The sequence below is a fragment of the Barbatula barbatula genome (genome assembly GCF_947034865.1).
Source record: "Barbatula barbatula genome assembly, chromosome: 20".
Lineage (NCBI taxonomy): Eukaryota > Metazoa > Chordata > Actinopteri > Cypriniformes > Nemacheilidae > Barbatula > Barbatula barbatula.
This window is the reverse complement of record NC_136783.1, coordinates 10,864,880-10,878,130: the sequence shown is the minus strand read 5'-3', so window position 1 is coordinate 10,878,130 and position 13,251 is coordinate 10,864,880. Positions and strand designations below refer to the sequence as shown.

Genomic DNA, 13,251 nt, shown 5'->3' with positions numbered 1-13,251 from the left:
TCGTTATCTTTGAAGATTCCTGCACGGCTAGCATCAAAAAATCGACACAGTGCAGCAATGCAAAGATGATAACGCACTAAACAAAACGCAAACATATGGAACGCCATCTTCCCACCCTTGAATCATTTGGTGTTTGAAAATTCAGCTTCAGGCCCACTTGACTTCCCTCGGTTTCAGAAGGGTACGCCAAATGTAATGTCTTTATGTGTTGCGCCATCTGTGCAAGACCATGCATGGGTGTCTTTTATCTTTTTTCCAGCTGCGGAACACTAGAACGAGAATGAGCGAGAAAGAGAATAGCTAAAAGGAAGATACTCACATGAGTTGGCTGGCACATAATGTCGACCTCAATAGATCCAAAACAATCCCAGATAGAGTGTTAAGGTATCATGCTGAATTAAATGTTTTGTTGGTTATAAAAGAGTCTGTTTCTTCTGGATATTTATTTCAATTTAAGCATCAAAGGTATTGCAGGGAATTAATAGACATCAAATAATCAATTCAGACAAAAAATCGTGCTATCCTCACTGTACAGTGTAAAGACTGTTCACACCAAAAATGATAAAGATAAACAACTTTAAACATTTAAAGATCCTTTTATATCAATTTAAAGTGATAGTTCTTTAAGTGAAAATTCTGTCATACTCTTGTCATTTCAAACCTGCATGACTTAATTTCTTCTGCAGAACACATAAGAAGGTTTTTGACATGCATTGCTTTTGTGTCCATTCAATAGAAGTCAATAGAGAAGATTTTTCGAAATATCTTCTTTTGTGTTTTGCAAAATTAAGAAAATCACACAGATTTAAAATGACAACAGTGTAATGATGACAGAATTTTCTTTTTGAAAGTAAACTATTCCTTTAAAACACTCCACACCACAACCATAATGATAACTATGATTGTTGGAATCACTCTTAAGGATATTTTTCGCTGAAAAACCATAAACTGTTGAGAACCAAAATCTAAGAGAATTTAAAAGACATTTAAAATGTGAAACTGCATGAGCTAAGAATTAAATAATGCTGTTCTCTGTTGGTGTGGAGATGTAATATGAAAAAAAATAAAACACTAACCCTCTCTCTTCTCTCAACAGGTATGGTCTAGCTTTTGTTGAAACTAGTAACTTTGTATTAGAATCGTATTGCTCTTTTATGACACATCGCTTATTGCTCCCTGAATTCTTTGTTTGTAGCTTTGGATAAAAGCGTCTGCTAAATGACTAAATGTAAATAATATAATATAAATAAGTTTAGAGTTGTCATTCTTGGTATGAACAGGTCTCAAGCATGTACTGATTGAAGAATGTAGCATTATTGATGGTTTTAAAGTATACTTGTGCTGTTGATACTATCCCTCAAAGCCCAAGCCTATGTCTCTTTATTGCTCTTTATGTTCTCTTTGTCTCTCCGGCTGTCACTTACAATTTATTTGTAAAGAAAATGATTTACAGTCGGCAGACTGAGAGATAAATCATAAGGGAAAGCATGTTGACCGTTCTCTCAGAATAGAAGTCGGATCTATCTGAAATGCCATTTGGGTTAAAGAGGGCACATTATTTTGTATGAACCTTTTTTTCAGCGTTTTCACGCGTTTTGTTTAATTACGCAATATAAATGCACAAGTCTCTGCCGATGAGGAAACATCGGTTCACACATTTTCTGAAGTATTACGCATAAAAACATTTTGTTCGAAAATGCATGTAATTATATGAATTACACCGCTTCAGATAACAGTTAAATATAATGTTATACGCTGTATTTTAACGTTTTATCCTATTTTAATATTGTACTGACACCGGTACGCCTACAACGAAAGACAAAGGAAGAGTTGCTTTGAGAAAGATTTCTTTCTCCATCTGTAACGTACTTTCCAGTCGTACAAAACTTATCATATGCAAAACTTTATAACAGTTCAACTCATTCGCTCTGAACATTTTCCCTTTAAGACGCGTTGAGAGCAAAAGGAGGCGGTGTAGTTTCGCACTCAGGGTGGGAAAGATGGGCGGAGCTAACGCGCAATGACTGACAGCTGGCTCCCGGCACGTCCAAAATCCTGGCGACTGTGCGCTCCAAATCAGCCAGTCAAATCCTGAGTTCGTCCGTCCATCATTTCCATCGAACCAATCGGAAAGCAGGACGGAGACTCTCTTGCACTTCAGATGTATCCAACGTGGGGAGAAAGAGCGTTCGCATAAAAAGAAAGTAAAGTCTGGTGGAGAAAAACAAGCGGTGGAAACGATCAGAAGTGCGAAGCGAGTCTGTGAACGATCGGATCGCGCGAGGAGATCGAGATCGAGATAAAAGCTCATCGACACTTAAACGACACGAGAGCCGCAAAGTTCACAACAGTCGGACGGATATACTGGAAGCGTCGCGCTAAAACGCGCTTTATCACCATTTACCTACGTCACGTCAACTAAAAGAATCAACTCGCCGTTCTGGAACTTGATATCAAATCTGCGCGAGATTCTTAAAGTTTGTCTTTTCTTTCAAGAGGAAAAGTTTGATTTACCAGACTTTCTTCCAGCGCGTACTCATGGAGTTAATGGACACGTTTTTACCTTTTATAACAACGAAACAGTCGGGAGCAACACATCACAAGAACTTCAGAAACAACGCTGACGATTTAAACTTAAGTTAACTACTCAAACTAAGCTCGAGCCAGCGGACCTCTCTCTCCAAAACAAAGCGCGTACCCCCCATCCAGACCCTCTTTTCAACCTTTTAAGGCGAACTGCTCTCAACTTGCTTTAGTTTTGGCGTCTGGACAACTTTCTTGTATTGCCTCGTCGTGATTCACCTTTGATTTACTTACGTGTTGCCGCGGCGGAGATACGATTTTACCGTGAACCGTTTTCACGTCCAGGACTCATGCGTTGGCCCAAAACAAAACAGTATGATGTGATATTATCGTTGTGTAAACAAACAACTTAATGAACGCGATTTGCTTGAACTCTACGGAACTCAATAACCCCAATCTGTCCGTTTGCGGTTGAGAGGAATCGGTCGTTAAGCGCTGAGACGACTGGATACAAAATGGCGGCGTGGCTGGGACGGATGGGATCACTTTCATACTATGTGTTTTATTGGGTTTTAACGCTGGAACTGTTAATCAATTATGGCTTGAGCTCGGACGCACCGTGTCCTCAAAACTGTACGTGTACGCTAGACGCAACCGACTGCAGTAACCTGGACATGACAGATGTCCCTCAAGACTTGCCTAAGAGGACTGTGCATTTGTAAGTAAATTAAAGTATCCCGAACGAAGTATCTGAAAGAAAATTAACCCAATAATCGGCAAGCTACTAACGACACTCACTTGAGTTCTTTTAACACCTCTAATTTAAGTCGTCCGGGAAAGAAAATGTGTCACAGAATGACAGATGACAAGTGTCCAGTTTCATGTCTGGTTATGTCTTTCATTCTCTAACTTGACTTTAAATACTGACAGCTATTGCCGTTTTTTCTTGGTGGATCAAAAAAGCATTGAAAAATAATCCCAGATAAGACCGACCTGCTTGTTAGTCAGTTACAGAAATTTGGAAACTGTTTTGGGGGGCCTGCGGATATGATGCGAGTCAACGTAATGAATCAACAGATAGTCATAAATAAACTGTTCTGGAGTTTCTCAATGTTGCCTTTTAAATCACAATCGATTAGGTAATACGATTCTGGGGCACCAAGAAGAGTATAGTTTATAATCTTCGATCTTTCAATATCTGTTAACAGTTGAATCTGCTTTTGGAAGGCGTTTTCAGGTTTCAATATCTTTGGCAGGTGTCCCGTTCAGTTATAATGCTATTTAAAAATAGGTTTGTTCTTTAGTAGTTAGTAACTAACTAACACAATACAATAATTCATTACAGTTTGTGTATAAAATTGTGTTAGTAGTAACTATCACACTACTACATTGTTATTAGTACTGTATTTGTCTTTAAAAGGATCATTGCTTTCACAGATGATGGATATTAAATGTGTTTTCGTATCCTTTGAAGAGAGCGGTGGTAGTGGTCTTACAGTGTGTATATGTCTCAAAATATATTTTTTATACTAGAATTGTGTTGTTGTAGTTAAAATGTTTTGTTTTCTGCTTCAACATTTTTCTGTAAACCATACGACACATTTTAAAGTTTGGCCTCAACCTTGGTAGATTTGTGTAATGTATCTTTACAGCCTAGGCAAAGTCGCTATGGTTTTATCTGCCTGTATGCTCTTTAGCTGCTGAGATCACAATCGTATCATTTTCAAAGGGAACGATTTTACGGCACAGTATTATCTTCAACACCTTTATTGTAGGTTTCATCACCACTGAAGAATACCTGTCTTGTCTGTAGCTCTCGCAGCATGGCAGCTATCTTGCTATTCTTGTCAAAGCTGGGTTTAAAGATGGTTATCACAAACAAGTTTTTACACGGAAGCTATGAGTTATCTGTTTTGCAATTTGACACATTTTAGTCAAAGTGAATTTGTTGGGCCTTACTTCAAGTGTAATATAAAGGTGTATGATGCGAATAAAACCATGGCTAACTTTTTGAAGACGAGAAGGTTTTTAGCTATTAGTTATTCGGGTTGTTGGCATCATGTTTTGCTGGTAAATAATCGTCCTTTGTTCGACAGGGCTGTGAAACATTCATTACACATGATATCAGGCTTTAGACGGGAGTGATTGTGCAGGTATCTAGCTTTGTTGATGTTCTGCCTCAAGGACTGTCTAACCTACTGATGAGTAATATGACCTGGTCTGCCTGAGTGCTTTACTTTGGCCCTGTATGTTCGTAACATGCATAAAGCCTGTTTAGATATTGCAGAACATTTTTTGAAAGCCGTGTTCTGTGAAGCAGAGACAAATTCTATATTTTCAAAGTTGTTTAGGGACTATTTGCTTATGTTATGTGACAGGTGGTTATAAGGAGACAAATAGAAAAATATTTTAAAGTTTTAGTAGCAGAAAGAGTGACATTTTGGTTGAACAACAGTCCTTTTGTTGTCATCCCATACAACAGACATGTTATGTTTGGGCAACAATGTACTTTCACATTTGTGTGTTAAAATCACTTATTTTATCCTTATTAAACATTACAACTATCCCTGTTGTCACTATTCACCTTACTGTATTTTGTGCTTTACTTTCGTCCCTATACATACAACAGAAGCTGAATTCTGAGGTTACAGGACAGAGGTCTGCCCATCTGTAATATATCAATCAAGATGAGAAAAAAACACTAGTTGGGAAAACCCTGTGGACATGGCCCGAGTATAAAATCAAGCTGTAATTCCTTCCAGTTGGTCAAATATTTTCCCAGCACTGCCAATTTTTCCTCCCATTTCTTTAATGGCTCCCCTGTGGCGTGAAGAGACCTTGATGGCGATGGTAGGAAGTGGCAAGGCGTTTGCATCGCCAGCCATCACATTTCCATTTGTGGATTTAAGTGTATATATGTGCCTTGAGACTCCATTAAGATAGAGAGAGGGTTGGAGATTGTGGTTTATAGGGTTACGCAAGGAGAAAACGTGTCTGGTTAACCTGAGCACGGGGGAGATGCTTAAATGAATCGATGGATTATGTACAATCGTTTTGGCTTTGCTTTCACGTGAGCAAATCGTATGAATCTCCACCTATGAAATTTAAAAATGAAAGTCAGTCATCTTGAATTCCTGTTGAATTAAATATAAGTTGCTGCTCTTGAAAATGTCCCGCACTTGATCCAAGCTGAATGAACAAATAAAAAAATCGTTTTTGATTATGAACATTTATCAGAGGCAAATAATCATAAACTTGGCTCTTACATTGAGCAGCAGTCCCTCCCTGACAGTCTGGATGAATGATGTACATTTCAGATTAAATGGTTGTTCGATTCTGTATATTTATTTAGCATACTGTGAAGTGTACTTTTGACAGCACACTTAAAAATCCATTTGATGGAAACATTCTGGCCAGCAAAAATGAAGCATACGAGTTCTGTTTCTCACTACAGGCTCCTGACCCTTTGGTAGCCCTCTTGATTGTTTTGAAAGCTGAGGGGGTGGTGGTTGTTTTGTATGTGCGACCTGGTTTGCCACATGTGCTTGTGTGGTTTGGGTCCCCGCTTCAGGGTTGGTAAACAGGCCACCAGTAATTTCTCACCACCGTGAAGTGTTTCGGTTGTGTTTTTGTTTATGCGCGTGTCTGTGGCATTTTATATGGCCCTCGTCACCTGTTGTGGAGTTACTGAATAAACCTGAATGTTAAGGGTGTGGTACATCTGTAGCCTGGCGAAAAGAGTTGGTTCAATGTCACGGTCCACAGCTTTCCATTGTTTATTCTTTTAGTTTGTGAAAACAGTAACAAGTCTGTCATCAGCAGCCGAACTGGTTTTAATGGATGTTTTGTTAAATCCTTTTGTTTTTGACAAGGTTTGCATTAAACTGCAATAAAACAAGTCACAATCGCGTTTTAGACAAAACACGTGACATGTAACTGCACTGCTTTGCTTTGGCTTTGTGTCATAGCCTAAAGCAGAGTTTGCTTGCGTTATCGAGTTGTGAGTTGAAGGAGTGCCTGCCGTGTTTGGCTTGGCCTGCATGGCACAGAGGTTAACGGCACCTTCCCTTGGCGCTGCATTCAAGGTCCCTTTTTTTAAAGTAGACTCTTTATTCATTGATTTGTCATCTGCCTGACATTAAGTATTTTTTATCGGCCTTTGTTTATTAAAGACATCATCTTAGAAATGATTGAAATCTACTAGCCTACCATAGAAGGACAAATTAAAATGGTAGTCAAAAGTGCCTCAGAACTGCTTGCTTTCCTACATTCTTCAAAATATCTTCTTTTCTGTTCAGTAGAACAAAGACATTTATACTATGGTAGTCAATGGTGGCCAAGAACAACTTTTTAAATAAATCGCAAAACTTCTGTTACATTGTTTTAACAGAGAGCTGGCAAAGTGAATTCCATTTAAACGCTGTTGCAATTGTAATTTAAGCTCTTAGATAAATGTTATCTTAGAGGACAGGCAGCCACACTATAGAATTGAAATACAAACAGGATCAAACAAATATTCCAGATTGTGTTTCTGTTGAGACACATTCGAGAACCTCCTCCTCTCCCCTCCTTTGTTCAAGTGTCTACCAAGTGATGGATGACTCATCTGTGAATTCTGTACATCTGGTAAGAGTTTGGAGATCTGGAAAAGACATAAAAAAGAGTAAAGGAAAGGGGAGGGGTGAGAGAATTGGAGAGAAACGGCTTTATAGAGCCCCCCCAGCACATTTGGTGTGGAGACCAAAATCACGTCTCAGCATTCTTGCCATTACTGTAGAGCGACTCCATCACGCCTGTACATACTTCCCAGTGGTTTTATGCCAACATGTGGGTATGTAGATGTTAAAGGGATAGTTCATCCAAAAATCTGTCATCATTTACTCACCCTCGGGTTGTTTCAAAACTGTTTACATTTCTTTGTTCCAATGAACACAGAGAAAGATATTTGGAAGAATGTTAACAATTTTCAGTTCTGGGACATTCATTACAATAGTAGGAAAAATAATATATATTTTTTTGTTCTGTTGAACACAAAAAATTAGAGATTTTGAAGAATTGAGAAAAACAAAGAGTTCTCGGGTACCTTTATAACCATTTATAACCATATATAATTACATATGTAACGTTCATAGTGTGTTTATAATATTGTATTTAATATGGTATAAATATGTTGAATTAGTATAAATTGATTTAATATGAATATAATGGCACGGCATGTCATGTAATGTCACAACAAATTTCTTTGTATAGAGTAGAATGTTCCTTAGTCCTATAGGTCATATTAATCCAATAACCATGTTTCTGAACTCTGCGCCATACACTGTGTTGACCCTGTTTATTAGGCAGTCTCGCAAAATAAAATTTCAGACATGCTTTTTACTCTAGGCCTATATGATGAATGAACTACCGAAGTTGACCACTCTGTCATTTCTGGCTAAACTAGTAGACTAGTGCAGTTATTCCAGTTTATCTTTCTGCTAACATAATAAACTGTAAGAATCGTCAATCTAATGATCACCTGTTAAATTCACTTTGAAGTTTTTCAAGAGGAGGTCTGCATCCAAGATGTATTTGTACTCCTCAGTTAACAGTCTTAAGCCCGAGTTTTATTATGCTATTAAAAAATTAGGCTTTGTATTGAGACAAATGTGCTATTAATCAAGTGTTCTGTGTCTTAGACTCTTGGCTGGCTTCTTCATTACTTTGGTCCTTGCTCAGCCCACAGCGAGCGGAGACCTTTTGCTCGGTTTCTGAGATCATCCGTGCCCAATTTTAGTCCCCTTTGCATTTCAGATTGTTTAGTTTGTCTTGGATTGTTTTGAGTTTTTTTGTTTTGTTGTCGGCTGGTTTTATTTTTTCTCTCCCCGTTTAGCATTCATTTCCCAATGATCTTTATCTCGCCATGATCTTGACTTTAGATCCGATAGTCTTGCTCCCTCTGTGCTTTGTTTAGACTGTACGCAAAAGCTCCTGGCTCGCTATTAGTGGTGTTGCCGGGCTGTAAACGGTCTTTATTGCAGGAAACTGAGAGAGAAAGGGGCACAAGCTGTTCGCCTTTAGCCAAGCAAGTGTGTCTGTCATGTCTCTCGCTCTCTTTCTCATTCGGTGTCATGGTAGAGTTATTCTTTGACTAGTTTATGGCCCTTTGAAACGGGGTGCATTAAAAGACGCTTCTGTCTTCCAGATGCATCATAAAGCGCTGTCATTGACATCATTTCACACTTTCAAAGACCAAAGTTCACACGACATTTCTCAGCGATGAAGATGGACAGATAAAGGCCATCTTTCTGCCAATGCATCAGGGGAGAAAGTGAATATGTGACAACATTTCTTGGTGTTATTAAAGATGATGAGATTATTATTTTGTACTCATTACTTGGAACAGGAAACTCTGTTAGGTTACATTTAATGTGATGACCAAATGTCTTTAAATTAGATTAAACTAAATGAACAAATAAAACCCAGTACATGGTAAATAATACAAGTATTATCATTCTGACCTAAACACAAAAGCTTCCCAGTTCAGTACAAGCTGTTGCATATGTATGACTCTTCCCCCCCACCTCTCTGATTGGCCGTTTCCTAAATGACTTTGACCTCTATAAGGTGTGAATGGTCTCATGCTCTGGTTTCCTGACATAGGAAGCTGTGTGTCTTTTGCCTTGAGGTTTAATGGAAATGAGACAAACTTTTTTTGTAAATTGTTGTTAAAGTTTGAGCTGAATTTAGAGGTCTGTGCTGATGCAGGTTTTAAGTAATAATGGTCTACATGGCTGTAAAATGGTTGAATTGAATATAGACTTCTTAAGTCTTTAGGTGTGTAAGAGCTCTGTTCTGACTAAAAGGTGACTGTTTGATGACTTAAAGTGTGAATAGAAGTCTTAGAGATAAGTTTTCCATATATTGGTTGTTTAGAGAGAATGGAAGGTGGGTGGATAACCTCTGAAGATGGCACATAGTCATTTGTTAAAAGCATAACTCAGGAAGATATACATTGTAATAATAAATTATGCTTTAATATTATTACTCCATATCTGTATCTGTGCACTTAGCTAAACAAAGAGCAACAGTTACACTTGTTTCCAAATAGAACTTCATATCTGTCTCCCTTGAAAACAAGATCTGTAGTTGAACCTGCTGTACAGTTACAACGGGCATGTGATTTATACCCAGAGGTCAACCTGTCGGCGTGAAAGTTAGTGTTATCTGATAAGATAAAGAGGAGGCGAGTTACCGAGGATAAAACACTGAGATTATATAAACACTCATTTCCTTTTTCACTGGTCCCCATGAAGACCGGTGGAACGTCGAGGGACTTTGAGAGGTGTATCCGATTGGTGGCCGTAAAACATCCTAGTGATTTCTCTGAAATCCTGCCTCTCCGTTTGCTCCACCCATTAATGGTTGACAAATAGCAAACACCTTTTATTTAAATCCAGTCAACTGTAGAATTGCTTAGTAAATACTCAGAATCTTCCCTTCAATTTTTTTTCTTTTTTCTAATTCAACAGTACAATCATCTGCATACACATTTGAGCCATATTAATGTCCTTTGCATTGCTGTTGTTTAAACCTCTTCAATCATCATTACACAAGCATGTTTTAAGGATTTATGAGATAGTTTGATTTAGTAACTGTTGTCTGTCCTCCTGTCAGTGTCGTTTTCAGGTTTCTGTAGTGGAAACCAATATAACATCAGTCAGTCATCCCTGTGTAAGACTGCACCTTTGTGTCGGGTGGGAAGCTAAACCCGTTGTGTCAGTTTCAAAACGCTTGCTTTCTGCAATTGGTAGCTTGGAATGGCTAAAGGAGATTAGTCACTGGTGTTGTACGTGGTCTTCTCTGCAGTATTTGTGCCCCCTGGCGAGCCTCGTTTTAAGAAAGACTGCAATTTTTCACTTTGCTTTGGTATAATTATGTAATTGGCCTATATTACAGGACTGCAATTTTGGAGTGTTCACCCCGACGATTGCCTTCAGGGTAGTTTACCCTGTGTCATTATCTCCACACACACAAGCCACAGAAGCGTTGCAAAATCTTTTCCTGTTTAAACCACAAAAAGTGCTACAGTAGATTCAATAGGTTTGCTGGTTCATGACAGCGACAATGGTGAGCAATTGAACCACTTTGATGTAAAATATGTAAACTATTACATATCTTCATCATGCAAATACATTTAATAGTGTTTGTGTTTGTGTTGTTTGATTCCTTTATGGTACATTTGTTACTCTCCAGTCTTGGGTTGAGAAGTTATATAACTAAATGGTGACTGAACACCGGGTCTGTTCTGTCTCAAGGTTGCATATCTACGGCTTCAGTGTCCACGGCTTACAGCTCTGGGTGTGAAACAGACATGTAATAAAATGTGTCTAAAATTTTGCCCCTTTACAACTAACTGTAGCCTCACAAAACGGACAAAATGCATATGAGTGACCGATGCATTTTTAACACTGAAGATTACTTCGATGTGTCTCTGTAAATAGTATTGAAGAGTGTTATTAAGTCTTAAGTTAAGTCTGAGCATGCTGTAGCCAAGCAGCGGAGGAAAACCACAAAGCTGACAGGAGTGTATAGATCACAGCGCCATCAATCTCTTGACATTTCATCAGGGGAGCGGTAGGCCAACGCTGTGCCAAGCCCAATCCTGAAGCCTTCGGACAAGTGCTCTTCTAAACCGCGCTGAGACGAAGATGACGTTCTGCTAGGAGAACTGTTGATGTCACTGATTTATGGGTCAGAATTGGGTCAATAAAGCATACAGCAATAGACCTGACTGATAGTCTGTTAGTAGATCACTGCCTGGTGTGCTGTTGAAAGCTAGGGCTGGCACTGTAGATATAGCGAGGAGAGAGAATTTAGTGCGATAGATCTTGTGGTTTTTCGACTGTTATGAGCACCTGACTGAAGTATTTTAATAAATGTCTCGCTCTTTTTTTTGTCTCTCATCTCCTCTCTTTCTGTTCCCTCAGAAATCTGAGCCACAACAAGCTGGCGGCAGTCGATACGGACATCCTCTCCAATCTGCCCAACCTCAGAGAAGTGTGAGTAGTACAGCCTGTTTTCTCAGCGCTGCTCGAACACTCCTGTAGATCTGTTCAGCATCAGCTGCAAATCTGTACCGCTTTAATAAAGTCAATTAGCATGCTAGCAACTTCTCCACTGTAACAGAATGTTCCCGGGTGTTTGTGGCGTCTTCACAGTGTTTCTTTTTTTGTTGAGAAAACTGATCCAGATTCAGCTCCAAGCACGTCTTTTATACGATAGGTCTGAGATCCATTTAAAAACTTTGTTCTTGTCTTAGACAAACGTGTAAAAAGAAAACTAGAAACGCTTCCCACAGCTAAAGCCCTAAGGAGGAGGGCAACTGAATCGAGAAAATGAAATGGTGTGATAATGTTAATTCCAGCCATTTGCCACAGTTGGTCATAAATCATTTTAAAGCGTTCTGTCACTTCTATTGGATATTTAAGTACTTCTGTTAGTGGCTATTGTCTTGAAAGTGGCAGAGATTGGGAATAAAGAGGTTTGCTATTATAAGCGCCTTTCATCATCACCCGACACCAGCCACTAACCTGCGCTGTAAATATTTAATACATCGAGGGACTGTGTCTGGCCCTCAGCCAGAAGGTCCTTTCTCCCCCCTCTCTCTCCCTTTTGTGTGTGTGTGTGTTGTGGCCATCTGATTCCTTTGTTGGAAAATATTATAATATCTATTTTTTTTAATGTGAATTGAATGTATCATTTTTTATCTACTTAATAATAATAATAACAGTACGTACTATTATTCTACTACTGAAAATACTATTAATACCAATTCATATTATTGTATTACAATAATGGTATGACTATAATAAGAATTATTATTATTATTTTAACCAACTATATCCATTAATAAATAGTGTTTATAATATTTCATTTCTTTTTTTATGTATTATCTTGTATCGTTGAAACAAAAAACGTTGAATTAGTCAAAATGTTTGCTGTTGATTTGTTAAATAAACAGCGTAAGTAACCTGAACTTTCTCCTATTGTTTGATTGACAGGAGGCTTGAACACAATGAGCTGACCTCTATCCCATCATTCGGAGACGCCGCGGCAACAATCGTTACACTCTACATGTAAGTCAAACACCAGTTTGTTGTGTTGTAATGCTGAGGCGACACTTAACATATTGCTATTCATCACAGTATCTTTGTGTATCACAGTATTTAAAAATAACTGCAATATGTGTCGTATCGTGGTAACGTTTCATGATACATTATAACAGGATGCCTGAAAATTCCCACCTCTTCTTGATGGTGTGATGTGTTTATGGATGTGGTTGTACAAATCTGACTTGTGGGACTGCCTTTACTAGCATTGCTCTGAGAATTATTTATGTTTTGCGCGTTTGTTTCTTGGCAGTGACACCGTAAGCTTTACAGCTTTACAGAATTAGATTTTTACAGCCGATGACAACATATTTATACATTCATAATATTAAACGATGATGAAACTCATAGAGTCTAGATTTTACAAGTCATGTTCACTCCGAGCAGGTCTGTAGATCTATCAGTACTTCGTTTTCAAAGCACCGTTTCGCCTGGATCTCCATCACACTGACTGACATCCCAGCAATAATCTGCCTTCCGCATGGATCACGTTCCAATCTGTAACATATCTCTCCACTACCAAATGTGTCATTCATTGGAGCGGTTAAGCGACCGGTGTCTTTATTGCGGGCAGGTC

General features: G+C 38.6%; 1 protein-coding gene across 1 annotated transcript in view; it reads left to right on the top strand.

Annotated features, from left to right (window-relative positions):
* Positions 1 to 2,152: 2,152 nt before the first annotated feature.
* Positions 2,153 to 13,251, top strand: part of lrig1 (leucine-rich repeats and immunoglobulin-like domains 1) — a 28,772-nt gene continuing 17,673 nt past the window's right edge. The window contains exons 1-3 of the mRNA XM_079483447.1: positions 2,153 to 3,241; positions 11,493 to 11,564; positions 12,567 to 12,641. Coding sequence (XP_079339573.1) covers positions 3,039 to 3,241; positions 11,493 to 11,564; positions 12,567 to 12,641 — 350 coding nt within the window. The 5' untranslated portion in view covers positions 2,153 to 3,038. The remainder of the gene's footprint in view (positions 3,242 to 11,492; positions 11,565 to 12,566; positions 12,642 to 13,251) is intronic.